Raw genomic sequence first — 27,088 nt, 5'->3', positions numbered from 1 at the left:
GATTTTGTGCTGGTGTGTACGATCTGAAAGAGATTAACGTGATTTTAAAATGTATGCGTAGACACTAGATCTTGTTCAGTGTTCCTTTGTTTAAGTGTGTGTTTTGCTTTCCTTGTTTCCAAGCAATTTTACTTCTAATAGAATTTCGAAGTTTGAATATTCGTATCCGAAAAGTCAGTACTGTATAGAGGCCCTTTTTATAATTACTAGTTAGAGTGTAGAACTAAAAAGCTCATATGACTGGAAAATATATTTTAATTGCTTAGAATTTTAGAACGCAATAAAATTGTCTGTTAATTGCATTGATACTACGACTTGTGTTCACACGTGTGTGTTAATTTAAAGATATGAAAGAGTGCGGGCCCAAAATATTGATAATATAGACTTTCAGTGGATACAATGAACTTCAAATCAATCGAGATCCATTTTCTGCACTTAGCGTTTTATTCATTGGATTTAGGGTTTCTAAATGTAAACTAAATTTCTGCGTTTACAGGTCCAAATCATGACAATGTGATGTATATGATTTCCCAAGTTCATCCAAAGAAAATCGTGCATGAGGAGTTAGCCTTGCAGTGGGTTGTCTCTAGTGGTCCAGCTAGAGAATTGGCTATGTCTAATTCATGGTAGGTTCCTAAATGCATCCAGTGGTGGTCTTGTCTATTGTAACTTTTTTCTTTCTTTACATGATGGAACATTAAGTCAATTAACTATCAGCTGTGATCTGAATATGCTTTGCGATATTTCTAACGCTTTTAAACTCATTTTCTGCCTATCACCTAATAATGATACAGTACCTTATGAACAGTTATTTATTAAAGGTAGTGCGTTTATTTATTACAAGACAATCTATTCTCAAGAATACAGACATAAAAAAATACGAGTTAACCTTAACCGTTACAGTTAAAAGAAAACTGCAATACCACTGAAAATTTACGTTTTAATAAACACATATTGTTAAAAAATAAACTGTGTTATACAAGTCTTATAGAACGGCTATGTTTCTCTGTCGACAGGTATTAGTGCGAAAACAATACGAGATATCGAGAAGTGTTTTTCTCCAGTCGATTCAACGTCCCAGGAATAGATTCCGTTAACCTATTATTCAAGCCGAAAGTGGTTGAAATTAACCATTTCCAGTTCCAACGTTGATCGCTGTAAGACAGAATGGTAGTAAGTAGCAACAAACTGTTTTCGCAATCGATTTACCGTTTGAAGAGAACACATAATCATCACCTGCAACTCTACCGAAACCTGAAGTGGTTGAAATTTACTAGTACTTCCGGTCTCAGTACTGATTTTCATTGAGCGAAAACGATAAGAGACATCGAAAACCTGTTTTTGACACAGATTCAGCGTCCCAAGAATGAGTTTTTTGTCTCCACTTTTATATATCTAATGAAACCGGAAGGGGGTGAAAATCTATGATTTTTCGGTTGCAACACTGATTGCATAATGGATAAAACGGAAAGTTACCTACACAGTTTTTTAATATGATTCAGTACCAAGAATATATTTCACTTCTGATTTTATTCCTTTGTTGTAAGCGGAATTGATGGACATCAGTTACTACTTCTGGTTTTAATGTTAGTAGAACAAAAACAGTAAGAGATGGCAAGTAATGGCTGTTTGATATGGATCCAGCATCCGAAGAACAGGTTCAATCTTTGATCTTGTTCCTCTTGCAGCCAGTAGATATGGACGCACTACTTGAAGTGTGAGTATTGGATTCGCATAGTTTAGAACCATCTGACGTAGTTTCAGACTGTAAAACGAAACTCACTTGTTTATTGAAATAATTGTGAATAAAAAACAAGTGCTCTTCTCATGGCCCTTTAGGACAATATATAATGAGCGACCTATGGAAGTGAATTATCAGAGTGGAAGAACTATTGATTTGTAATTTAGTAATTGCGTGAGAAAAGCTAAGTAATTGACACACTGTAATTTATGTTTGATATTAATTTAATTTATTTTCTTTTCTTTTCTTTCTTTATAACTTTGAGTCAACTTTTATAACAAATTTAGTATCTCTATAATAAATTTCATTGATTTTTCCATGTAACGTATGGTTGTTTTGACCTACTATAACAACGATTTCGATGAGTGATTGATTCTGGTTGAACATCCCTTTTTTAGTACCGAGACTATATAGAACGGTACCTACTGCTTGAAGTGGGATCCGAAACTCCACTGCGGCTTTTATCCGAGAAAAGTACCTACATGGGTATCGAAGCCAGAACCATGCGCACATCATTAATCACGAAGGGCTACTTTTTGATAAATTGAATAACATGTGGCTGGTAAATGTGGGGTAAGATCGGCAGTATTTCATCTTACATGTTTATTGCACGTTTGATGTCTATTCTAGGTTTTTCTTTGAGCTAATTGTTAAGAGCATGGTAGAGCACCTAGCAACAACACAGACTCTCGATGCACCTCGTAAGATGAGATTTTCCGAACAATTTACAGACGATATTACAACTTTGGTGACAACAGTAACGTCTGACATCATATCACGTTACAACAAGGATGCCAAGGTAAGTAATTTTATATTCTGTTCTTTCAGTGTTGATGTTAGATAGTTGATCAGTGTCATTTTAATTCTTTAGAGCTGAATTCAATATAGATTCCTGAATTCAATAAAATAATTAATAAAACTAGTCACAGTGTTTTAATTTGAGGAAATTGCCCATTCAAGTTTTGTTACTAATATACATTTTCATAAGCCACAAAAACCGAGATTACAGAATTTTTTTTAACCTGTTAATTTTTATCTTTTTTTAGTTAAACGTTCCACGAGTATGGTCTGAGGCTAAGGAAGACGCTGATGATGGTAATGAACAAAAATGAGGAATTAAATAAGTGGGAGGAAACGGGAAAACTCCGAGAATATCCACGCACACGGTGTTTTTCTACTACAAAACCAACTTGGCGAGAGCTTGGATTAAACCAGGACCCAGGTACAATTTGATAACCTAAAAAGCATATGAAATATTATGGTATGCAGGCCCTTGGTTCTCGAGCTATAAGACATGAAGGTTGAGGTTTGATTTTAATGAAACTAATGCCTGTACAGATTTAAAATAATAATAATAATAATAATAATAATAATAATAATAATAATTGCTATTTAAAACAAAATACATGGAACAAATGTTAACGTTAATTTCAAACATAAGAAATATAAATGATTAGGCTATGGAATTAGTCAAGTAGCTAATATCTGAAAGGCCTCTAAAAACGAAATTAGCACAACCCACGCTACATCTAAGGTTTGATACCATAATTTGGTAGAATGGGTTATATATAAACACCGTAGGTAGTATGTGACGTCAAATTATGGTATCACTACTTTCTTGGACGATTCGGAAGTCGTTGGCTTAAAAAGTGCATAACTCCGGTTAGAATGGAGCGATTTAAATAATGTTGACACCAAATCAGACCTAATGAAATGCATTTTTTGTGATGATGATTTTATTCACCTTTACTTTCACCTTTACACGTTAAATTTCACCACTTGCACTAGACCTAGATTCCTACTGTACTACTGTAACTTCTTAAATGTCATCCTCATCACTACGTGAATCATTTAAACATTTTGTAGGTGTATACTAGGTGGGTTTTGGCATTCTTCATTTGCCATAGAAGAATATGCTTCCGTACACGAAAGATTTTGCACCATGCATGGGCAGTATCTCCTTACATAGCGTGATTTGAGACAGTGACACACTGTAAGTTCAGCTAATCTATTTGGTGCTGACTCTTTTGTCATCCACAGAGATTTTAGAACACCATCGAGTTGCGCTAGCCGTATTCTTCAGGTAATGAGAGATCTTGCCTTGAAACTAATGCCTTCTTCCAGTTGTAAGATTGATAATTTGCACCCTTCAGATGTTGTAATAGACGGTCTGTTGTTGGAGGCAGTAGCTCATTTGCCCTTTTTGGCAGAATAACAGGTATCGTACAGCATCAGTTTTGAGGCTAGCCTACTTACTTTTTTGTGTACAGCTTGTACACGAATGATTCACATGCTGAAATCATATCTTCAGTGAGTATTACATTCATGCTTAACTTGCAAACACCTTTCTGATGTAGTTCATTTTCACATAGCATTTTGAAGAGTCTTTTCTTTCCATTTCCTGTGAATGAGCTCGTAGAGTCTCAGCCAGTCAGTGCATAGAAAGGTAGTAGTCTAAGACCCAAATCAACAGCCAGCTTGTGTATCGGAATATACCGCAGTTTATCTGTTACTCCAGTACGAAACCACAATTATTCATATCCAATTTCGCTGAGGTGTGCAGTGCATAGTACAGCTACATCTGTGTCAGGGGATTGAATCACGAGTCTTTCTCGGTCCTTACATACATATGCCGCATGTAGAAGTAAGCATGTACCTATTTCTTCATGGTCCAATATTAGAGCCAACAATTCCTCACAGTATCCTCTAGTTAACTGTACTGTTCTTGTCCCATTCCTGAATCCTCTACCAATAACTATCTGTTGTCCTCTCTGGAGCTTCTCTTATGCCATTATGCACTAAATGTTGATCAGAAATTCGCAGAGATTCACCTTATTTTTAGGATTTGAATATATTTCGACCACTGTTTTGCGATTGGCGTGGTTTCTGATGTAATCCTGACTTCTCGTCCTGTGGAAACTCATCTTCGGTCACCTTCTTCAGTCTTTATTGACAGTTCATTATATTAATCAAAAACAACATCGAGTCGCATGCACCCATTAAGACCCAATGGAGCAGTGATTGCGTCATAATGCTTCACTCCGAGATCACCGAAATTCATACACCAGCCACTCTTAAGCATTCACACTGACACCATTACATCAATCAAATGGGCTGATGTTATTCCATTGACAACTGGTGGAAGATTTGCTTGCACGTCTACCTTTTCTAACTCTGATAAAAGCTCGCTTCCTCAGACTACCATCCATGTGAGCAAGGGTATAAGGTACTGTGGTAAGCTCATAGCTAAAAACTTCTTCCATGTTGATGTCTGTTGACCTTGCTCCAATCACCAGACGACCAAATAAGACACAGTCGCTAACAAGGGCACTAATCTTTTCCTTTGGCAACGCCTTTTTGACGCCGCTAACATCTTCAGGGCCTTTAAAATCAGAATTCGCACAACCCACTCTACCTAAGATTTGACACAACAGTTTGGTAGAATAGGTTATACTTTAACACTCTAGGTAGTATGCTACGTCAAATTGTAGTATCACAAATTGTATGGACGCCACGTTTTATTGAGATCACGTGACCGCGTTCAAGTTCGGGAGTCCTTGGTTTAAAATGTAGTAGAGGAGCATTTTATTATCTTTCATTTGGTGTGAATATTATTTGAGTTGCTCTATTCTAATTGGAGTTATGAATATTTTAACTCAAGACTCCAGAATGTGACTGAAATCACGTGATCTCAATACAAACTGGCGTCCATACAATTACCGATACCACAATTTGACGTAACACACTACCTAGGGTATTCATATACAACCCATTCTACCAAACTGGTGTCAAACCTTAGATGTAACGTCAAATTGTGGTGTCATTAACTTTATGGGCGCTATTTTGGGTCGTGCTCACATGACTTCGGTCACGTTCGGGATTTGTTGGTTTCAAATGTAGTAGAGCATTTCATTGTCTTTCATTTGACGCACAAATTATTTAAATAGTTCAATTCTAGCCAGAGTTATGCACATTTTAAGCCAACGAGTCCCAAGTGTAACCGAAGCCACGTGATCAAAACACAAAATGGGCGTCCATAAAATTAGTGATACCACAATTTGACGTGACATACTACCTAGGGTGTTTATATACAACCCATTCTATCAAATTGTGGTGTCAAATCTTACACGGGAAATTCCCACAAGTTGTCGCTGAAATCTGATAGCCACATAGTACATCTGATAGAGCATCATGAGAAATGAAAATAAGCAAAATTTAAGGTGCTATGGACCAGGATAGGAGCTACGGGGCTTCAAAATTTGAGTATCCAAAAAATTATATCATGGAATTATGTACGTTTAAAGTAAATATCTTAAAAACTGTTAAAGCAATGAAAACAAAAGTTGCACAATATAATGAGAACAAACTGCCCTATCCAAAACTATAAACAGTGTTGCCATAAGTGAAGCAGTGTTGCCAACTCAGTATAAAAATATTTTGTTTGAAATAGCACTATATACAAGTGTGCACAGACTTAAAATGCACTATTATTACTAAACACAACAATGAAGTGTAGTGGTACAGTGTTGCACTCTGTTGGAGCTAGGTGTGCTGAAAATGTACAATGGAGAAGTCTGATATGGGGAAACAAAGGGTAATAAAGGAATGCATTAGACAAAAGTGAGGGTTTTTTATTATACTTCTGTAGCCCCGGTGAATAAGCAGACAATTCGCGAAAACAAAATGATACATGCGAGGAAAGAAACACGTGTTTTCTAATTCTGTAAGCTGGTTCTCCAGATAATCTTATCAATATTTGGAACAGTACTTTCTTGGTTTATGTCTTTCGTGTTACATACCATATGATTCTGTTTGTACACTGTAATATTACCATATTCACATTGGAAATATAATTATTTTATTACTACCTCATTTTGTTTTTATTCGGCCCGGATAGCCATGTGATCTAGAAGGCTAGGCAACCGACATATTACGGATCGCGAGTTCCAATCCCTCGGACATGTTTTATACTTTTCACCTTACATTTCATTGTTATCTTTCTTTTTCATAGTGGTTCGGATCGCACTTTACATTATAGGTCCCGTCCTATATAGCTTGGGAGCTGACCAGGTCGTAAAAATGGCATCACTCAATTTTGTTTTTAAATGCATCAATATTTCGTGGCACTGCTGACATTTTGCTACGTTATACTATCGATGTTATGCATTTGAATTAAATTCATTGTATGAGACCCAGATTACTTTACTACTATCTGTGGCCACAAATCGGACTTCTCCATTGTACAGTTTCAGCACACCTAGCTCCAACAATGTGCAACACTGTACCACTACACTTCACTGTTTTGTTTAGTGATAATAGTGCATTTTAAATCTCTGTACACTTGTATATGATGCTATTTCAAACAAAATATTTTATGCTGAGTTGGCAACACTGTTTCACCTGTGGCAACACTGTTTATGGTTTTCGATAGGGCAGTTTGTTCTCATTATATTGTGCAACATTTGTTTTGGTTGCTTTAACGGTTTTTGAGATATTTACTTTAAACGTATATAATTCCATGATATACTTTTTTGGATATTCAAATTTTGAAGCCCCGTAGCTCCTATCCTTCTGGTCCATAGCACCTTAAATTTTGCTCATGTTCATTTCTCATGATGCTCTATCAGATGTACTATGTGGCTATCAGATTTTAGCAACAACTTGTGGGACCCTCCAGGGTTAGATGTAGCGCCGGTAGAGCCTTTTATTATTATGATTATTAGCTCCTTGACTAAATAAGTATAATACAAATACAGTGTCTGCTTACAATAATAAAGATTTGCTAAAAAAAAATGAAGGACGACTTTTTTCCCACGTGGAAACATACTAGTCAGATTTCAAAATAATGTAAAGAGAATGCAATCCGTCTGAATCTTAAAGCGCTATGAAACCTAAATTTTTATATTTTTCTTTGTCTATTGGTTATTTTGAGACATGAGGAAAGTTGAGGTATTAATGCTTCTTTTACCTCAACCATATAGACTTCTTTCAAGGTGTTGTCAAGAATTTGATAAACTATGTTGTACGACAAAATTTGTTGATAGTAGTTAATGCAATTACACAAAATTTGTAAAATGAACATCCAGTTGTATTACTTTGAGTTATTTTGTTATTGTTTGAACTAACTTCTAAACGACATATAGGTGCCTAGAATGGGTAAAATTTCAACAGAATTTTTATCATGATATACTTGTTAAAGTTCTTCTGCGTCTCTTTCGTTACAGTTAACCCAAAATTTGAATGCAAGCTTAGCCTTCTTTTTATACGATCTGTTGTCAGTTATGGATCGTGGTTATGTTTTCAGCCTTCTTAAGACCTACTATAAACAAATTTCCGCAAAAATTTCATCTCTTCCGGATGCTGCAAGCTTAATTGGCTTAAAGGTATGTATTATCATATATAGTACTGCGATTAATAGTTGTTACACTGCTATTAATACTAACAAAAAAAAAATCTTACACGGCTACAAAATTAGGGATTAGTTTGAAATTTTGCTACTAGTGTTTTATAGTAGAGATTTTCATTCTTTAGTTGGAAGGGTTAATATATGTAGGGTATAAAGTGATTCTTACCATTTGACTTTTGCGTATCAATATATATATATACTTCTGTCTGTCTTTGTTTGTTTTCACATACTTCTAGTGCCCTCACGTTCGTACTTTTTTTTTCTTTCCTGTTATTAAACTGACGTTAAAACTTATGAAATCCATGTTTTTTTTTATTATTCTGTGCGGTCAGCACATAGGCTTTTTTTTTTTTTTTTTAACTTACTTTCTAAATTGAAGTTCTCTATCTTTCATCAAAATAGGTTCCAAATTTCCCTAAAATGTTGGTCCAACAGCTATAAAATTTAATCTCCACCGGGAATCGAACCTGGTATCACTCTTACTAACCATTGGGTACACGGAATTTTTCCTGTTACGTACACACTTATAAAATTGATCCCTTTCGCTAGTTGATGTCAACGTACGTTAGCGTCGTGAAATGCTGTCAACTCACAATCCCTTAATGTGAGTTCTAATTTCTAAACTAATACCATTTTGGTATGTTATTACAGAAGCATATGCTTTAAAAATAATAATATAAACACAAATAATAAGAACAACACAAGAAAGTTATCAAAATATCTACTATTTTAAAGACTATAAATTCCAAATGCTTGTAGAAGATATATTATCCATACGTACACTGACACAAAATTCAAACTGTGGAAAACTCAAATGAAATGTAATGGAATCTCTAGTTTGAAGTTCCACGATTATGCCTTTCATGCTAAAGGAGACAGATGATTAGTGAATGTGAATGACAATTCAAGGATTGGCCGAGTGAAAACGTGGGAAGAAAAGAGAGAATCCCAAGAAAGCCCATTAATACGGTGTCATCCATCATAAATTCACATGGCGTGGGGATTGAACCATGAATCCCTCCTCTGGAAACTCATATAGCACGCAGGATTCATATATCTGAAAAATCATCTTAGAATTCTCAATGCGTTAAAAAGAAACAGTTTCCCGACTTTTTCTTTTCTTCTTTTTTTCATTATTATTATGTCGTATCGAATTTATGACATATTTTTTCTCTCTTTTCCTACTTTATTTTATTTATTTATTTATTTAAGTAGGCTTCTCTGTTGCTAGTTTTTGAGTATCTATAGAATTCTCCAATCCGAGCTCTGTTTAAGATTCTGCTTCTGATTTAATGTATTTTATATATCTATCTATCTATCTATCTATCTATCTATATATATATATATATATATATATATATATATATATATATATATATGTGTGTGTGTGTGTGTGTGTGTTTATTTATTTATTTTTTGTTTTAAATAGTAGCGATTACAGCATAATTGAAGTGAACATATCTATCAAGTAACAGAAGCATTTCTTAGGAGTGCACTTTAAATGTTTTTCAAAATCCATAGTTTTAGTATATTCGAAGTAATCCTGTTGTAGACTTACACTACATTGCCACTCATGACCAAACACTACTAAGAATTTGTTCATCTTGCGCTGATAAGAAGTTAGTATGCCTTATGTCCGCCATTTGCCGTGGTGACAGCCTCGACCCTTGGAAGACTTTCCACAAGGTTGCGGTAGACTTCGACAGGTATTGCCCTCTGTTCTTCCTGCAACATGGTGAAAAGGTGCTGGTGGTTTTGGGACATTGTGGTCTGGCCCTCAACCGGCGTTCCAATTTGTCCCAAAGATGTTTAACAGGATTGATGTGGGGACATTGGACCGGCCAGTAGAGCACTTGCGTCTTCATTTCCTCAAACCATTCTGTGATGGCTTATGCTTTATGGACTCTGGTATTTTCATGTTGAAACACAAACGGACCACTGCAGAACTGTTGCCAAAGGGTAGGTAGCGCAGAATTGTGTAGGATTGCTTCACTGGCGTTGACATTAATGGTTCAAGGCACTAATACTAGGGATAACAATCCACACCATGAAACATATATTTACAATATGATTTCTTAGCCATCAAATTTCACAGTGAGGACAATGCATTTCTGTAAGTGGCACTCACCTAGTATACGTCAGGCCTATACATTTTCATTGGATTGCCACAACATGTTGCGTGATTAGACACTCCACATGATGTTCTTGCGCTGTTTTACTGTCCACTCGTGCCGTGCTTTGCGCTACTGTAATCGGCAGCTGCATTCACTTGGGTGTCCCTTGACTTATGGTCTTCAGCTCGCCCATGGAACCCCAACGCAAACACCTTGTAACGACCGAAACTGGTACTAGTGTCACTTCCAGACGCCGACCATAGCTCTGTGACTATAGTGTCGAACTACTTTTTCCGGTGTGCTTTCACTGCGCGTCTAAGATATCACTAGTTCCTATCAGACAATTTTCGTGGCTTCCCTGGTCGGGATTGCGGTTTTATCACTTCCTCTTATTACCATTTCATTACTACGTTACACACTATAGCAGGTGAAACCTGAAACTTACCGAAAATCTCACGTTTTGAAATGGGAAAAAAGGTAGTCTACAATATCATACCCCTCTCGCCATTGTATCATTTCGACTTCAAGCGCTTGTATGGCACTCCTCCCAATGACGCATCGTCGCCTTATTGCTACACGATAAGTATTTTTGGCGCCAGGATGAATCTACCTGCCGCACAGGGAATGTTTGGTTATTAATAGCAAGGTAGTATATTTGGTCAAATTTTTATTAGCTATAAAATTATTTTGCTAGAAAGTATGGTTAAATGTTTGTAGAATAATATATACATTGCAATGACAAAAATAAAGGAAACTTTTATTCAAAGTATTCAAAGATGACTGAATATAATATATATTTTTAGGTGTGATAATTACTTATTATAATTTTATTATATGCGTAAAACTATCATTGTCACTATAAAATTATATTGACTTAATTATGTAAAGATATAACTTGACAGATTACCTTAAACTTATTTTCTCTATGAAAATAATTATTTCTCAGTTGTGTTTTATCGAATTCCGTGTGTACTTTCCCATTTGAGTCATCCAGTTCCAAAACGGCTCTTGTCCATTTACAACAAATTCCAGAAAACTTAGGAAAAAATGTAGAATGTGCATGTTTTGTAGAACTGGGAATACTTCAGTGTGTTCATGTGTAAAACTTGAACATCCTGTAATGTTTCCAATTCTACAAAACGCATCGATCCTACAGTTTTTCTCGGTTTTCTGGGACTTGATATGAATGGAAAAGCCATTTCGAAACTGGACGACTCATTATATATATATTGACAAGTACAACATACTGTGTATTTCAACAGTATTTTCTACGTATTCGTAACTCTATGGGAAAATCATTGTCTGAGTAGTATTGGTAGCTTATCGGCATGGTAATCCGAAGACCGATCCCTTATTTAATAGCTTTTTTAGAACCTCTTTAAACTTATTGTAGTCTTGATTGTTAAGCAGTATGTTACAAAAGCTTGTCAAGTCACAGTGTAGACTTAATTGTATTATTCAGTGATAACAATTTTCTCGAAAATATTGGTTAGTTCAGAATATAGCAATAAGTACTGGTAATTCTATCCTTAATTGCATTTTTAATTTGTGTAGTATTTTGAATTTTTTGAAAATACATAATGAAGTGCCATGACTAATGTTGAACGAGAAAAGTGAACAAATTTTAGTCTCCCTTGCTTCCAGTTTTTTGTTCATTAATTTAAATTCTATTCCAGTTGGATTTTATGAGAATAGTGTGCAGCCACGAACATTTTGTGGCACTTAATTTACCGTTCGGCACTCCATTTACACCAAGCTCTGCTCCAGCTTCCCCTAGTCCATCAGTTGCATCCTCAACAAGCCAGTCGTCATTTATATCCACTCTTGTGGGTGGAGATAAACTGAGTTTTGCAGAATTATCGCCAGAGTTTCGGCAGCAACATTTTCTCATCGGCCTTGTGTTGAGCGACTTATCAGCGGTTCTAGACATTCAGTAAGTATTACTGGAATGGAGAAAACATGAATTATTTAAGTGTAGTTTTGAAACTAAAATAGCTTCTGTTCGAAAGAATTCATTATTAAATGAAGCTACTTTTTCACACACTATGGGAGGTACATCATAATATTTATCTGAACTTTACCAGATTGAGAAATTTCTATGGTTCATATCGAAAGAGAAATCCCTAAAATAGGCTTCTCAAATTTTTATTTTAAGAGTTCATTTATTTTATTTGGTAATAAGGCATTTGCTACTGATACATTACTCTCTGAATAATTATTTCAAAAGAACATGCATGAAGCTTGGCATTTTAAATATGATGAAACGTCAGATCGGTGTGAGCTCTTTTATTTATTGGCTTTCCTTCGTGTTAGAGTAGATAGCTTAAATATATCCATAGAGCTGATATGACCTGTTTCATCATTGATGTTATGACTCTTGTTTTACAGAAACCCGGGGCTACATAGTAAAGCTGTAAATACCATCCGAAATTTGATGACCTGTCATGATTGTGATCCTCGATACACTGAACCAGAGTGCAAAGCTCGAGTAGCGGCATTGTATTTACCGTTCATTGGAATTATTCTGGATGCTTTACCGCAGTTATATAGATGGCATTCAGATTATCGAGGTAATTCATTTATAGCCATTCGTACGTAAAGATTAAACATGTACAAAACGATAAAACTTAATGTGTGTGAGATATCGACTTCCTCTTCCCCCTCCTACCCCCACACACGACAATTGCATTTTGTTGCAAACTACTGTACAAACTGTACTGTTGTAAACTTCTGTTGCAAGTTTTCTACCTGTAGTATTAACTTCCGCTTTTGTTTTAAGATATTCAGGAATGTGTAGCCTCTTAGCCTCTGATTATTTGTGTGAAGTCTAAAGATTAACACTAATGGAAACTTATGTGCTAACCACACATTACTTAACTAATATACTCTGAGACCAACCAGAGCTTTTTTTTTTTTTTTTTCACTAGCATTTCAGAATTTGTTTTAGTTATTGCCTCTTCATGTTAGTCGACTTTGGAGAGTTTAAAAATTCTGTGTACGTACCTGGTGTAGACCTATGATCAGGATTCCCACATTCTGGAAAATCAGAGAAAGTCAGGGAATGCCAAGGCAAATTAAAACATGTCAGGGAAAGTCAGGGAATTCATGCATTTTGCGTAAAATGTCATGGAAAGTCAGGGAATGTAAATGTGCAAGACAATTCATGAAGTATAAATTATGTTTCTTCAAAACTGTCGCAGCAGACTGTGAACCATTTCAAAGGAAATTCCAGTCTTGAGCCATTTGTTTGTTTCTTGTACTTAGAACTTCTCTCTCTTTCAAGGGATCTAATGAGTCTTTGAGTCAAACAAAGCATTATGAAACTTGCTGACAATGCAGTGAAACTTCTTGATTTGCATTTGATTGCAAATGAAAATTTACTAGAAATAAGAAAAGTGGACATGGTTTTAAGACAGAAAAACTACTGAAAGAACTGAAATCTTCAAATAAAGATAAACTAGCTTTTAGGTTTGAGTGTCGAAACTTTTTGCTGGGCACAATCAAGAAGATTGTGGAAAGGAGCCCTGTGAAGTACAAACTGGTAGTGCTCTGTCAGCTTTGGACTCCAGGCTAGAAAAGAACAATCCAGAACTTGCTCAGACTAGGATGAAACGAATCCTATAAACTCTGTATGAGCATAACAGAATATCTGATCCTGTACTTGAGAAAGCAAAGTGTCATTTTATGTATTTCTGTACTGGAATCCAGGGGTCTCTTGCAGTCAACTTCAAAGAATACGGAGTCAAAATGGGCGGCCCTGACTTCTTTGCAAAGGTAATGTCCAAGAAACAAAAATATTCTGATTTGTGGCATGTTGTGAAAATGTTTAATTTTATCCCACGGCAGTGCCTCAGTGGAGGGCAAGTTTTCAGTCAATAAGACATTGTAGGAAACCAAATCGAAGATTCTCTGGTAGCACAGAGGCGGATACATGATGCAATTATCCATTATGAAGGTGTGGAATCTGTTCCTGTTGATCAAAGAATGTTTGTCTCAGTTCGTTCAGTTTGGAGGCGCTGTGATTAATACCTTAAAACAGAAACGAATCCAAAGTACAAAAGAAAGTAAAATCAAAGGTGAAAGAAGAAAACTAAGAGCTGAAGTTAAGAAATTGGAAGAAGAAGGAAGAAACAAATTGAATTATGTTACGAATAAGAACAAGACGCTCTCGTAGAACAAATTCAAGAACTGAAAGCAAAACAAAATTCTGTTTAAAAATGTAAATGTGAGAATTAGTATGTCTCAGAGTTGATAGTGTTAGGACTGATAGTATTAGGCTCAGGGAGAGTTGACAACATATTCTTGACTGCTTTTTATTGTTTTTTCAAGCAAAAAAAAAAAAAAAAATGTTTAATTTGTAATGTCACGGTATGTGTTACTGTATTATACCTATATTATTATATGCTTACAATGTTAAATTGTGTGTAAATAACAATTACTCATATAGAGCATAACAAATATGTAAATGGTAATTAAAGGTGTGTGTTGGTTGGCTATGGGAATGAAGGAGGCCGTTAAAAAAGTGTATGATGGAACTTTCCTCATATCTTCCGGGAAATCGATCTTCACTTTTTTGTGGGAACCCTGTATGATACAATCTTAGTTTCTAGTAATATTAGTTGTTGCGCCCGAGCCTTCGGCCTGCTGTACAGTATAGAATTTAATCGTGCTTAATTAAGAGCTCTTTTTGTTTACATTGATTATTATAATTAGTTTAGTTTGCCCACCAATCCAAACTCATGTAACTATTCAAGGGTTCGTTATACAGGCAAGCGCTAGCACAGATAGGGACATCTATTAGCGTCAGGCAAGCTAGCGATAGCGTATAGGTAAGGATGTCTATTGGCTTGCCTATTAATTACTAGAATTAGCGTGACGTACAGACTGAGACATTTGCAGTTTATTATTAAGAGGTTATGCGAGAATGATTCCTTTAACGATTGAGTTAGTTCTTTCAATTCTCCAATTTTGTTCTTTTCAAGATTTACCATCTCTCAAAACGTTAGAAATGCGGACAATTTTAAACAATTTATTGTTACACAGTAAAGTTAAATGTAAATAGAAACGAATTTTTCTAAATTTCGTAGGTACATTAGGATTCGTACAGTTTTGTTCAAAATAACATGGTTACCCACCTCTCTTTGAAAAGTCATGTACTCTTACGCACAATTTTAATTAAGTCAAACAAATGTAGACAGCCTTCTAAAGCAAGATAGATGGCTATATATATATATATATATATATATATATATAACTACATTAGATAAACTACGAAGAAATACGGTATTTCTATTTGTATGTAAATATACTTAAATGAAGAAGGCGAAATTAGTTGCTTTTAGTTTTACATATTTATGAATTGAACGATTCTAAAGTGCCTCATTAGATACCCAGCTGTGAACCAACCTTTCCCAACACACATCCCTGGTGGACAAACACCGTGTGCGTGGGTTTTCTCGGGGTTCTCCCGTTTTCTCCCACTTTCTTCATTCCACCATTTCATGCATCTTTCATCATCACCGTCTCCTTTAGCCTAACCGTGGGACGTAAAAATCAAAGATTTCATTTTTTTCCAACACACATCCCTTCAGTAAATTCTTCTTTGCCGAGATAAATGAATAACAGCGTTTCGTCCATTACTGTCATCGCTGTCTCCCTTAGTTTCGGATATAGTTCTAGGATGTTAAACTTAAGAAGAAAAATCCCAAAGTCGCAATATATGACTTCTGTTCATTAGTAGTAAATTTCCCTTATTTGAAACAATGAAGAAGGAAATGAGACTTACTGTGAAAGGATTGGTAGAATCAGATTATGTGAACGAATGAGAAACTTTGAGGAAACGTACAGAACGATATTGTTTACCGTGGACTCACATGGTCTGGGATCGAATCATCTTATCAAAGCCCCACCGTACTTCTCCCCTCAAGCGCGAAGTGTTAGACACGGTGTTTGGAAATAGACGTACTAATAAAAGCACTAAGAAAAAAAAAAAACTCATTTCAGCAGAACAGTGATGGAACACCCTGCGTAATGACGTATTGAAATCCCGCTCGTCAAGTGAGTTGCTCTACGCAAGTTAATAATATAACCAGAGAATATTTATGAATTTGCCCGATGCCAACACTGTTACCTCAGAGCACTACACCACTTGACAATAAGCATTTTAGCATGTCATTAGATAAGATGTTCTAGCACTATTTTATCCTGATTAGGTTTTCTATATTTAGCTACCGTGTTCAGCTAGACAAGAGACAAAACTATGTATATAGGGACTAGCAGCGTTCACCCCGCTTCGCTGCGGTCACCCCGGAACGCAATAAACTTTGTTACTTAGATAATTTTTACTTTTTCGCTTTCAAGTGATTTATAGCGCCTGTCAGTTATGTTAACCCGCCGAGTCACAGGGTCATGCGGGTTGCATATAAATACGTTTATTTTTATACCTATGATGAACTAATAACAAAGGATTTGTACGTATGGACACCTGAATGGTCAATTATCTCAAGACACTGGTAATTGAAAATTAAAGTGATATGATAAAAACCATCTAGGGTCCACATCCTAACAACCCCCCAAAAATGAAAGAAATCGGTTCAGCCGTATTAGCGTGATGAGCGGACAAAGGATTTTTTTTACGTATTGACACCTGATTGGTCAATTATCTCAAGACACTGGTAATTGAAAATTAAAGTGATATGATAAAAACCATCTAGGGTCCAAATCCTAACAACCCCCCAAAAATGAAAGAAATCGGTTCAGCCGTATTAGCGTGATGAGCGGACAAAGGATTTTGTGCGTTCTCTTTTATATATATAGATTGTGCAGGAATCAAGATCTAAAGTAAGTGATAATTTAGAAAATTTCTCGGTGTGCATTTGAAATTGGAACTCTACTTGAAAACGTGGTTTTCATCCGTTGAAAAATACGTCTGTGGGCTTTTGTGCATACGAACGGGATCCATCCATCATTACTGCGGTGGCGTAGTTAGTAAGACGTCTACTTACCAGCCTGACGTCATGGATTTGAGAGTGGAATTTATTCTCTCGCCTTACCTTGCTCAATTGCGGTCCAGGGTTTTACCCAGGCTTTGTCAAATGAATATCTTGGAAACCGTAGGAGTAAAGACAGCTAAATCATCTTTTCTAAATACCAGTATCAAGGAGATGTAGGGTCTTATCTTCACGCTGCCTGTGGACCACAAAATCCGAAATGGGAGTCATACAGATCATAAAGCTAAATGTCTTAAATTTTCGATTATTATTGTTTTTATTATCGCTGTTGCAAAACATTCGTCATCCCTAAACTGAAAAAAGTACACTTACTATTATTGTTGATTATAAGTTTCATTCCACATTTCAAATTATTTGTTACACCTTTTCCCTTAAAGGAGTCACTTTATATAATTTCATGACCAATATATTCCAGGACGCATGCTGCTTGTCCCAACACAAGATGAATTAGACCAACAATCCGGAATTAATCAGACATTAGCAATGGCCATAGCAGGAACTCCAATGTTTGGTACTAAAAGCACTGGTTGCGAATTATACGATTCATTACAGCAGGTATATTTTTTGATTACTTTGCAATGTTTTATACATAATAGAAAGTAGAGCTTTCCTAAGGTATTATAACGATTTGATAAGCACTTTCTTTGTCATTATTTGGACTTGTTTTAATATTGTTTTTCCTTTGCGTGGTCAAATATTTTATAACATTCCTAATTGATGGATAGCAATAATAGTGTGTAAAGAAATAATGGCGGTCCAGAAATTAATGTAAAACGCAATTTTCATTTTCTTTCTTTGTTTCACCTTTGTAAAGGAAACAAACTAATAACGCTTTTGTGCGCATTATAATTTTATTTTTATTATTAGTTGCGCTTTCTATTCGTTACAAAATAGTTCCCTTATTTATCGATGAGTTGTAAAAGGTCATGAACAGTATAATTCGGCAGGTTTTTTTGTTAATTGTGGATTTCCTTTTTCAGAATCGTAAATGCTCACTCAGCAGCGAAACAACGAAAAATTTGCTGATTTGTTTCTTGTGGGTTATCAAGAACGTTGATAAAAATATTTTAAAGCAGTGGTGGATGGAATTAACTATATCGAGACTACAGCAGTTGTTGGAAGTATTAAATATCTGCATATCATGTTTTGAATACAAGGTAAAGTGTAATGAACTTTACTGTATGTTTCACTATAAGGTATTTCATTAAAAAAGTGTTTAAGGCAGTTGCATAATATTCTTATTTACAGTTAATAGCTTAAGATCTGTGTATTTAGGAAATGTTTTCTATTTATGTAGCTGTAATAACTTTTCAACATTATTGACTTACTTCAAGTACAGAAAATCAGGTATTATTGTTTCTGTTATTCGTTTTTGCAGTTTCTGAAGTAACTCCATCGTTTGTGTTAAATCACTCAAATTTTCCGAATTGTTCTTTTATGACATATATAGATATCTTAATTTTAATATTTTAGAAATTTCAAATTTCTTTTTCTTGCCTTTGGTTATTAAATATAAATCATTTGCAGGGGAAGAGAGCTATCAGAAAGTGTGCTCAACAAAATTTTCGGAAGACGTCAGACATAAAATCTCGTTTAGAAGATGTTATATTGGGACAGGGATCAGCTCGCAGTGAAATGATGATGCGTCGTAAAGGTAATCTAAATTTAATGCTTATAAAATGTAGTTGTTAATGTCATAAGCTATCAAGACTAGAACAGAACTGATAATATGTACCTGTTTAGTGGTTTTATTATTATTGAAAGTTCTTTTGGAAATTTGTTTAACATTTCATTTTTAAACACGTTGATAAATAATCTTCTTTGTGGTATTAATGTGTACCATAGATCGTAGATGTAATGCCGTTATTATTTGTTCAACTATTTTAACGAGTTAACCTAACTCTGATTTATACACATTTATAACACCTGAAATTCTCATTGTTGAATTATCTTCGTTATACGAGGTATCGTAATTTACAAAGAAACTTGATTTGTAAAGTGTCAGTGGTGCATTGTGTCTGTATTGAAACTCTTACGAGGTACAAAATCTTCATAATATTTAATTTTTGTTACATAATTGTTATTTGTTTACGATATTCTTTTCGAGAAATAATGTTCGTATTTCTGTTTTTCAATATGTATATGATTGTTTCCGAAGTGAATGATTCCAAATACTTCAAGTACAAGAAAAATTATAAATGATTCCCTAGTTGTAAACAGCAGGTTCGTCTAAAATTCTTGCTTTTTTGTTCCAAAATCTAAACACTTGAGCTTTCTGAATCATAAAACATATAATATAAAAGCACAGCCACGTTATATTTCTTATCACATAGCCTTGCTCAATGTGTTGAGGTGTTTTAGTTTGACAATATTGAAACAAGACTTGAGAGAATAGTCCTGAATCATATTTTTCGTAGTTATAGAAAGTTTTGTTCACTTTCTGGAAATGTTTCTCTTCAATCCATTTCAAACAATGATTTGTTCTACTGGATTGAATTTTAATGCATTCTAGTATCCTATAAATCCTAACTATTTTCACATGTGATCCTCTCGCATTTTTGGGATGATTGTTGCTTTTAGAAGAAGCGAAGCTGGGTGTAATCAGTGGGTTCTTACGTCAGATGGAATTTGATTCACTGAGAGGAAATCTACGTAACTTCTATCATATACCATGTTTCTAGACATGCACGACAGACTCCTTTCCTTTCCCATATCATGCAAAGTCCTGTATAGATTGCTCTGTTTGTCCGTTCATATTTGTCTCAAACCATAAAATAAGTTAACTATGATGAATCATTGTGCGTGGTTCCACCATTTTGTTCTTGTGAAAGAAGTCTCAAAGAAGATAGGGATATAATTTCCACTTTATAGCTTTCCAGATATGTTTCTTTCACTTAAACAAATGTGGACTCAGCCCTTTATAGTAATGCACACGTAATACGAGTACATGTTAAGTTACGATCACCGAATAGAACGACATAGAACCATGTATGAATTCCTTATATTATCGTCTGAGCTATATTTATTGTTATTCATGTATGAAGGCAGTTTCCAAAAAGTGGTGCCCATAATGTTATTTATTTGCTTTAAATATTTATAATATTTGAAACAATAATCTCAAGTATTTAAAGTTTACTGTTGGATTAAATTTCTTAAGTAGAAAAGTAGCATAGATTATATTAAAATGAATTTATTAGGAAACAGTCCTTGACAAGAGTGCAGTGTAGCGTATTCATATTGCATCGATTCAAAATATTTTTGATTTTATCTATACCTATTTTTGTATAATTGTTTATTGAGTTTTCAAGACTGAGCAATCATAACCGAGAAATTTCTCAATTTAAATTGTGCTTATATCAATTTCCAGAGCGGAATCCTCCTTCTCCCGGCTGGCCCGGGGATAGATTACGTTGGCGCAAAGAACAGATGGCTTGGCGTCCAAGCTCAGAAGTCCCGGAACGTCCGCGGGCGGAGGTTGAGACTGATGCACACATTGAAGGCAATTTAGCCACAGAAGTCAGCCTAATTATTTTGGATACTTTGGAGTGTATTATTCAAGTGAGTACGAAATTCTTGTGTGTTGAATACAAATGTGGATGGTAACTTTTACATTGTTTTTCCTGTAGTTCATTAGAGTACCTTCAGCTTCTAGTTGTTTAAGAAGGCTGACGTACTTCCAAAACCCAATTAATGTTCCTTATTTTCTTTTGGTTTTACTATTAAATACAGTCTTAATGTTGTCTAAAGATTACTTTTTATTCTTAGTATCTTTTTAATAAGCTATTCTCATTTTTCTTTCTTGTTTTTTTCTGTCATATATTTATAAAGTGTTGTGTTTCGTAGGTGGCTTCTCAATCGGACAATCTTCAAGGACTACTTGGAATGGTTTTAAAAGTTCTACTTCATGCCTTAGCGAGGAACCAAAGCACATGTGTTTTACAAAACATGTTTGCTTCACAGCGTTCTATAGTATTTAAGGTAAACAAAAATTTTTATTTTACATTTCCGTAAGCACGTAGTTTAAAACATAATTGAGTACACTGAAAAAAATGTCCCACCTTTGAAACGCCCGAACGAAATATTTTTGACTCCTCTACTCCGGAAAACAACTTTTTTTCTCGCATACCTAGTTTAATGTCAAAAACGTCAGCAAGCTATGATGAAACATTAAATTTCTTAGTCAAGAAGTTAGCACATCATCTTATCTTGTCGTTGTGCGTTCAAACTTTTCAAAGTCCTCCCACTGGGAATCGAGTCCGGAACCACGTGCACTATAGGCGCGCGTGCTAGCCACTACACCAACGGAGAGGGTGTCTTAATGTTCTTAATGTATATATATATATATATATATATATATATATAATAGCTCTTTACATACATAATAAATGAGGGTAATTATTATGGGTCAGTTATTAGTGGATATATAAAAGTAATACCTGCACTTATGATCTGTTTTTAATTTTCCACCTAATATCCATATAAGGACGACAAGAAAGCAAGATTTTTATCTTCTTAGTTTCATTAGGCGTTTTTGGTATAGTAAGTCATATCAATCTTGTCCAACTCTATGCTGTGGTATGTGACGTCATAGTCTGATTATTCCATTCTCAGTAAACACAACAAGCAGTAGCAAGACACAGACGAGGCGTCCCCGCTGGTTTAGTCGCTAGCGTGTATGCTTTTGGTCATGTGGTCCTGAGTGCGAACCCCGATGGGAGAAGTACAAAAAATTTAATTTCACAATATTTCACTTCCATTAATGGTCAGTCTCATTTAGCCTAAAGGGCATACCCGTGGAACGTTAGAGCTCCTTCGTGGCTAAGCGGTTAGCGTACGCGCCTTTGGCGTGGAAGACCCGGGTTCGATTCCCGGCGGGAGCTCATGTGGTTCGGATTCCACGTTAATCAGTAGGTCCACGTCTCATATAGCCTCGCTGCTAAACGGGACGCTAAACTAAAATCAACTCAACCGTGGAACGTTAAACTACAAAGTTCATTTCGTTTCATTTCAAGAACAGACAACTTTCACGTTTCGAAGCATAGTGGAAAGCAAACAAGAACTTAGAAACCGGAGTAGATGTCTTCTTTATATATTTCACTTGTGCACTATATGGACACTGCTAACACTATTTAGCACTTATTAAACGTCTTGCTCCCTCTCAGTGTCCTCCAGGTGTCTGCTCCAATTAGAAAGTCGTGCACTGGGGTCATACATCGGTCAGTTGGAAATAATTGTAATTGTCCACATTAATGCATTACGGTTTAAAGTGACTGGCATCTGACTGACTTCAGTCCTAGTAACAGATAGTTCGTAGAGATTTACTTAGTGAAATTCAAACGGTAAAATGTCATTTGTAATAGAATCCTCTAAAGTGCAATGTTAGAGATTTTTGTTTTGTATGTTCACGAATTTCCTATCGTAGTAAACCTTCACTAATATAGTGTATGCCAACGATACAAATGTATTTGTAAATTTATCAAATAGAGAAGATACCAAGTTTCAGAGAAGTTTGTCAATTAACAGAGACACATCTAACAAATTTGGAGCTATATAAATGAAAACGGGGGGAGGGGGTAATGTCGGAATATTTTCATCCTCCAGAGGAGTGTTAAGGGTAATGCTTATCGTTTTTCAACCATGCACATTAAACTGGTATTTGAAGATGTGAAATACTTGTTCCGGAACAGTTTATATAATTGATGAGTTGGATGTAATAAGGGCTTAAGCGAATTTACGCCCTTTTTGCATCAAACGCATTTGTGGCTTTTGCCATGCTTGTTTAGCCTCCTGGTAACATTTCAATTCAATATCGGAATAAAATGCTGCATATTACATTGTTTTATCTACGAAAAAACACTACTTAAATTTTCAACATCATTTTTCTCCAACTGCGTGTTTCAAACTTACGCCCTTATTGCATCAAACTCCTGAATTTATACATACACATTACTTTTGACATAAATTCTAATTTTCATTTTTTCAACACAAAAACATCTTTATACTTATACCTAGCAAGATTCCAAAGGCACAAGGTCCTAGAATGTAATGATCGTAAACATTATTTATTTGCCTATAGCTTTTATTTTATATCCAGATCTTAGAGACTCATGTTATGCATTAGCATAGAAAATATTTGGCCATGCATCAGAAGATTAACTAACACTGTTGACATTGACCTTAAAAGCCAAGGAATGGTTCAGAATATGCCGAAAGTCAGGGGAATTTGTCATATTTCACAGAGGATTAGGAATTGTTTTAGTTGCCCACAGAAGGTATGAAGAATACTTTGAAGAATCAAAAAAGATCCATAAAGAAAAAGAAAAAGACTGAAAAAAGGAAATTGTCTTCACAAATAAAGAAGCTTGAAGAGCCCCGATAGGTATTGAAACTTCAAGATTTGCAAGAAGAAAAATTAAATCAAAAAATTCAAATGCTACGAAAGAAAAAAAAAAGATAGCTTTTTTGTTTGTAGATGATCAAATAGGTAGGCCAGATTACGATTTATGGTTATGAGTGTTTTCAAAATGGCGAGATTTTGACTTATCGTTAGTGTATACTGTTTGGTACTAGTGTATTCCAAATACAGGAAGTTTGACTCATGATAAGTATTTACAGTATGAAAGTTTATAATATTGTAAAACTTTGTCTCATATAGGATTTTTGGGTAGAGCATTTAATAAAAAGAGCGTCCGGAATCGATCTCCCACTACCAATTTTATTATAAAATTTCCACTATAAAAGTATTTCCACAGAATACTGTACAAATAAATCTCTAATATCAAAGGTTAGTTATAGGTGGTCTTTGACCGCAAGGTCGCAGACAGGATCTCCAACAGAGCCCCGAAGCAGGCTAAGAGGAGTGGAATTTAGGTGTCCAAAGCTCCGAAGCAAGCAGTGGGTAGGTTAGATGGCCAACAGAGCCCCGAAGCAGGCTAAGCCAGGAGAAAGGATAGGCGTAGTCCCGAAGCAGACTAGAGGCCCTGGGGTTAGGTTACTCCTAAAGTCCCGAAGCAGACTAGAGGAGGGTCACCAGAAAACTGGTACTGAATTGCCTTTGTCCATCTAATTTATAGGGTCCTTTGGGTGGCGGTGGCGCTGCTGCTCCGATGTCGTCTTCCGCTCCGTGGGAGGGGCCAAAAGCCGTCGTCTGCATGTGATTATAGGTCCCTCTGGTGGGAGATCCTCTTGCCGAACCACGTGGTGGTGTTTGTAAACACTGATGCGTGGAATTGTTTGTTTACAACATCACACAGGATATTACAATATATTTTAAAGTATATACAACATGAAAGTTTATAATATATTGAAAAAATAAAGAAAGGGTTGAATGACTATGGGGATGGTGGCGGCCGATTGAAAAAAACAAGATTTTTTCTAAACCTAACTATAAATATCTATTTAAAAGAGGTAGTGAAGATGATCCTGTATGATGAAGACAGTATTTCGGTAGGAAGTAGAATGATTAGGTGTATATGATTTGCATATTATATGGGGCTTGATGCACAATCTCAAAAGAAAATTAATAAAATATTAGAAAAGTTGAGAAAGAGCTATGAACAATATGGGATGACAATAAACGTTAGAAAAAAAGGGGGGGGGGGAAATGTCAGTGATTGCAACCAAGCAGTCGGTGTCAGATGTAGAAGTAGGAGGGAACAAAATGGAACAGATGACTAGTTTTCGATACCTGGGTAGTACTATTGATTATATGAAGTGCGAACGTGAAATAAAAGCAAGGATAGGAATAGCGAAATAACCCTATAAGAGGAAGAGAAACCTATTTTGTGGCTCCTTGAGAAAAACCTTCATAAAATGCTTCGTATGGAGTATTGTTCTGTATGGGTCAGAAACATAACATTACGCCAAAACGATGAAAAACTGCTGATAGCTTTCGAAATGTGGGTGTGCAGAAGAATGGAGAGAATTAGCTGGGGTGAATGGAAAACGAATGAGGAAGCGTTAGGAATGGTAGGGAGGAAATGTACAATTTTAGATGTAACTGGAAAGAGGAAGAGGAATTGGTTGATACATCGGCTGAGAAAGAACTGTATTATGAGGGACGTGCTAGAAGGTATAGTGGCAGGGAAAAGAGGGAGGGGTCGAAGGTCACAGTTCATAAACCATATTAAAACAGAAAAATCATACGTGAAGACGAAGAAGTTAGATGAAGACTGTGGTGCACTGAAGCTTTTTAGTTGCATCAAGTGGCCTACCAATAATCGCAAATAGCTATGATGATGACCACAAGTGATAATGTTGCAGGTCAGGGAAAATTTACTTACAAAGCCAGGGAAATCAATACCTGAATTTCTGTGAGAACTCTAAGTCGAATCATACAGTCCTACTTAAGAAGCGAACTACCTAAACTCTCTTGCACGAAATTCCGAAGGTCTTGTGCTGACCAACCAGCAATTTGTTAATTGTCTTAAGGCGAGTAGTTTCATCATTGGCGCTGGATTTTTAAAAATATGCCCAAAATGTGATACTTCTTTCATTCAAGGACCTCAAAAAATGCTACAATTTCAGCACCATTTGGAGAATCTCACCTGTTCGAGTGCTAACTAGACTCAGCACTACATGGCTCCCGTAATCCTAACAGGAAAAGGTAGACAAGAGTGGTTAGAGCCTTCACACAGCAAACTATCTAACAGCTAATCGATAATAATAATAATAATAATAATAATAATAATAATAATAATAATAATAATAAAATGTATTCCAACGTTCATATGCGCTAAAGATTACAAGGAACACTTGTTTTACGTTACTGTAGAGAATATTTTGGTGTTTTAAAGTGAATAATTAATTAGCTACAGGTATCTGTTTTATTTCCATGGTGTTTCAATAGCAATTGTAGGGATCTTGTTATGTTAATAGGTAATATTTGTGTATTAACGAAACCATTATGTACAAAACACATTGTGAGGATTAAAAGAATTAATTGAATAAGCTGACTTACAGGCATTGTTATTTATTTTCAGTTTCCGAACTTACTTTTTGACGAAGAATCAGAGCAGTGTGCTGATCTTTGTTTACGATTATTGAAACATTGCAGTTCAAACATCAGTAGTGTACGATCCCAGGCATCGGCATCTTTGTATCTCCTTATGAGGCAGAACTTCGAAATAGGAAATGTAAGTATGGTTATTTTATAAGTAGTTTTTACATATATAAACGCATGTTTACGTAAAGTTTTTTATTGCTACATATATTTGTACACTGGCACGAACAAATGTTTCTCGGGAATTATACACCAAATTTCTGTATATGACGCCTAAGAAACTGTTTTCTGCGATTGCACATTACGTTCAAAAGTGCCAAGATTATAATACATCATCATTTTCCAGTAATCTCCGAATAGATAGATTGATTTCATTGTAGTTTACGGTGACCGAAAGATAATGTTATTTAATTAATTGCTGTTTCTTAACCCTGGGAGTCCCAAACGGGTCCATTGGACCCATATGACTTTTCGTTTATTAATTACAGAGTAAGTTTTTGTGAGTGGTCACTAATATTCCGTGACTTTTTCTTTATGGTGCTCCTCTCCCATGTTATGTCAGAAATACTTTGTTCCCTTAAGTCAGGAGGTATATATAAAAATCATAGCATTGTGTACCAGGTGGGTCCAGTGGACCCACTGAATACTTTAAATAGAAATACTGGTTCAACCTTGGTATTGATTTACATTGTGGATAATAAATGGCAGAATTAATGTTAGCGTGTTCTTTATTCTTTGTTATCAATATTATGTTTAAAACTGTTTTACTTATAAAGGAGTTTAATGCAGTTTTAGTAAGTTTTTCTAACTAATTAT

The 27,088-nt window shown here is 35.4% G+C and overlaps 1 protein-coding gene across 8 annotated transcripts in view; it reads left to right on the top strand.

Annotated features, from left to right (window-relative positions):
- Positions 1–27,088, top strand: part of Zir (dedicator of cytokinesis) — a 143,622-nt gene that overhangs the window by 80,098 nt on the left and 36,436 nt on the right. For all 8 annotated transcript variants that reach the window (XM_081761949.1, XM_081761942.1, XM_081761946.1 and 5 more), the window contains 11 exons: positions 497–626; positions 2,372–2,540; positions 7,966–8,124; positions 11,938–12,194; positions 12,650–12,831; positions 17,687–17,826; positions 18,252–18,428; positions 18,799–18,925; positions 20,639–20,829; positions 21,115–21,249; positions 26,253–26,405. In XM_081761949.1, the coding sequence (XP_081618075.1) occupies positions 497–626; positions 2,372–2,540; positions 7,966–8,124; positions 11,938–12,194; positions 12,650–12,831; positions 17,687–17,826; positions 18,252–18,428; positions 18,799–18,925; positions 20,639–20,829; positions 21,115–21,249; positions 26,253–26,405 (1,820 nt within the window). The remainder of the gene's footprint in view (positions 1–496; positions 627–2,371; positions 2,541–7,965; positions 8,125–11,937; positions 12,195–12,649; positions 12,832–17,686; positions 17,827–18,251; positions 18,429–18,798; positions 18,926–20,638; positions 20,830–21,114; positions 21,250–26,252; positions 26,406–27,088) is intronic.

The sequence above is a fragment of the Thermobia domestica genome, chromosome 6 (genome assembly GCF_964235325.1).
Source record: "Thermobia domestica chromosome 6, izTheDome1.hap1.1, whole genome shotgun sequence".
Classification (NCBI taxonomy): Eukaryota; Metazoa; Arthropoda; class Insecta; order Zygentoma; family Lepismatidae; genus Thermobia; species Thermobia domestica.
The sequence above is the reverse complement of the archived record's forward strand: the minus strand, read 5'-3'. Positions and strand labels throughout refer to the sequence as shown.